General features: G+C 41.1%; 1 protein-coding gene across 2 annotated transcripts in view; it reads left to right on the forward strand.

Annotated features, from left to right (window-relative positions):
* Nucleotides 1-2500, forward strand: part of lrpprc (leucine-rich pentatricopeptide repeat containing) — a 69715-nt gene that overhangs the window by 5447 nt on the left and 61768 nt on the right. For both annotated transcript variants that reach the window (XM_048269093.1, XM_048269094.1), the window contains exons 6-7: nucleotides 1359-1445; nucleotides 1591-1717. In XM_048269093.1, the coding sequence (XP_048125050.1) occupies nucleotides 1359-1445; nucleotides 1591-1717 (214 nt within the window). The remainder of the gene's footprint in view (nucleotides 1-1358; nucleotides 1446-1590; nucleotides 1718-2500) is intronic.

Genomic DNA, 2500 nt, shown 5'->3' on the forward strand with positions numbered 1-2500 from the left:
AACCCAATTCAGAAGTGGGCATATAGATTACAGTAATAAGGATAATTGAATATTTAAGTAGCCCCCATTGACTGATTTAGTGTATGCCTTAATCCTGTGAACATTTCAGATGCAACACCATTGCCAAACGCACATGGCAGCAGGTGAAAATGAAACACAAAAACATTATAGTTATAGCTTGCATTAATATTTCTTAATTATGAAAACATGTAGGCCTAGCTTATAGCCTTCACTTGGCCTCTGTTTTAGGCTACAGCTAACAAGAAAAAGGTGTCTTTGAACACTACTGTAGGAGGAAAGGCACCAGCGTGTTTTACAGTAGCAGAAGAGTTGGCCATCGCAAATAATAGTGGAAGGCTGATTATGGAGGGGGTTGAGGGAGGCATTCGGTCGGATTCTGGTGCTGTGGAAATGTGTAGCCTTTATTCGCCTTCAGATTTTTAGCATACTGTAGGCATATGTCCGATTTATTTTCGGACATACAGTATTCTTGCATCACCGATGGAATACATGAATGTCCCGCGTCACGGGCATTGCTATGAGGCGTTTTCCTAGATCATCTGACAAAGATAACGAATTCCCTTGGCTGACAATATATATCTTCATAGAGAATATCGTCGGGTAGGCTATATATATTTTCTGGCGGTCTCTAAAACCCCTAAGCCCTGCGAAGAGAGTCCCTCACGATTTAGCTCAATGTCGTTATGGATCATCCAGGTGCGCCGACATGTCGGGGAGAAATTGTAAGTGGAGGGTGGTACTTATAAAGGGTGTGGTTAACGGAAACCTCGGGTTAACCAAGAACATAACCTGGTCGGACGGGTTTGAGATGCAGCCTAAATTGCCATGGCAGCATACCTCGGTTAATACCTATCCACCTTTCATATCTGGGTTAATCGGGAAGTTCGCCACATTGTGATCAAGTTACTCTCGAAGTTACCCAGATAAGCCAGTAACCCCGCTTCGTAGTACAGGCCCCAGATGTAGCCCATCTGTAGTGGGGCTCGGGCTTCATTTCCTGTTGTGAGTCATACATTTTGTTTCTGATATTGTTTTTTTTTTTTTTTTTTTTGCTGATTATGATCAATACATTATGATTATTTTTTATTTATGTATCTTTTATTTACTTATCTTGCCATACAACAGAAGTTGTTAGCACAGCACATGCAGTGTGCTCTACTGTACAACAGACAAGACAACACCAAACAAAGATATAAGATATAAGTACCTATTTCATTCAGTGGCCGTATGGTACAACATTTAAAGTCAGAGGTAGCGCCGTTATTAGCATACAGCACTAGTATGAATATGAGCTCTAATCGCCATGGTGATCTCTCTTGTGTTGCTGTGCTCTGCAGTAAAATCTTGGGCTTCATGAAGGGCAAGGACCTGCCAATCACTGAAGCCGTTTTCAACTCCCTGGTGACTGGCCATGCTCGGGCAGGGTAAGTCATGACTCTTCTGTGTTGGTGTTGAGTGTATATTCTGAATGCATGTGTGCATGGTGTTGCTACTACTTGTAGGTATTGTCATTGCTAACAGGTGTGTGCGTGTGTGCGTGTGTGTGCGTGCGTGTGTGTGTTTTCACAGGGACATGGAGAGTGCAGAAAGCATCCTAAATGTCATGAAAGGAGCAGGCATTGAGCCTGGACCAGACACATTTGTGGCACTGATGACTGCTTACGCAGAGAAAGGAGACATCGAAAAGATCAAACAGGTGAGGCAAACAGACTATGAAGAATGTAAAAGACTGACACAGGAGTCAACGGAGTAAGTAGGTAGTTTAATTAATTAAATTGTAATTGATTTATTTGAACAGGGACAGTGCAAAAACAACATTAACCTTGTACAAAAGTAGGATAGATGCATTGTGCCAGGTATAGGATGGATGGTTTAGAAAATATTGCTAAATGCTGTCTGTACTTCTGTAGTAAAATGAAGTATTAAATATGTTGGTCACTAAGACTAGCGATATGAAATTCAAATTCAGTGTTTATTATTATACACTTGGGTGCTTTTAGCATGTCGCTAGTATTTTGTAGCCGTTTGTGCTGTGTAGTTTTAGCACGTCGCTAGAAGTTTGTAGCCGTACTTGTGCTGTGTAGTTTTAGCATGTTGCTAATATTTTGTAGCCGTACTTGTGCTGTGTGGTTTAGCATGTCGCTAGTAGTTTGTAGCTGTACTTGTGCTGTGTAGTTTAGCATGTTACTAGTAGTTTGTAGCCATACTTGTGCTGTATAGTTTAGCATGTCGCTAGTAGTTTGTAGCTGTACTTCTGCTTTGTAGTTTTAGCATGTCACTAGTAGTTCGTAGCTGTACTTATGCTGTGTAGTTTAGCTTGTCGCTAGTAGTTTGTAGCCGTACTTGTGCTGTGTAGTTTTAGCATGTCGCTAGTATTTTGTAGCCGTACTTATACTGTGTAGTTTTAGCATGTTGCTAATATTTTGTAGCTGTATTGTGCTGTGTGGTTTAACATGTCGCTGGTAGTTTGCTAGTAGTT

Source organism: Alosa alosa, chromosome 18 (assembly GCF_017589495.1).
Source record: "Alosa alosa isolate M-15738 ecotype Scorff River chromosome 18, AALO_Geno_1.1, whole genome shotgun sequence".
NCBI lineage: Eukaryota > Metazoa > Chordata > Actinopteri > Clupeiformes > Clupeidae > Alosa > Alosa alosa.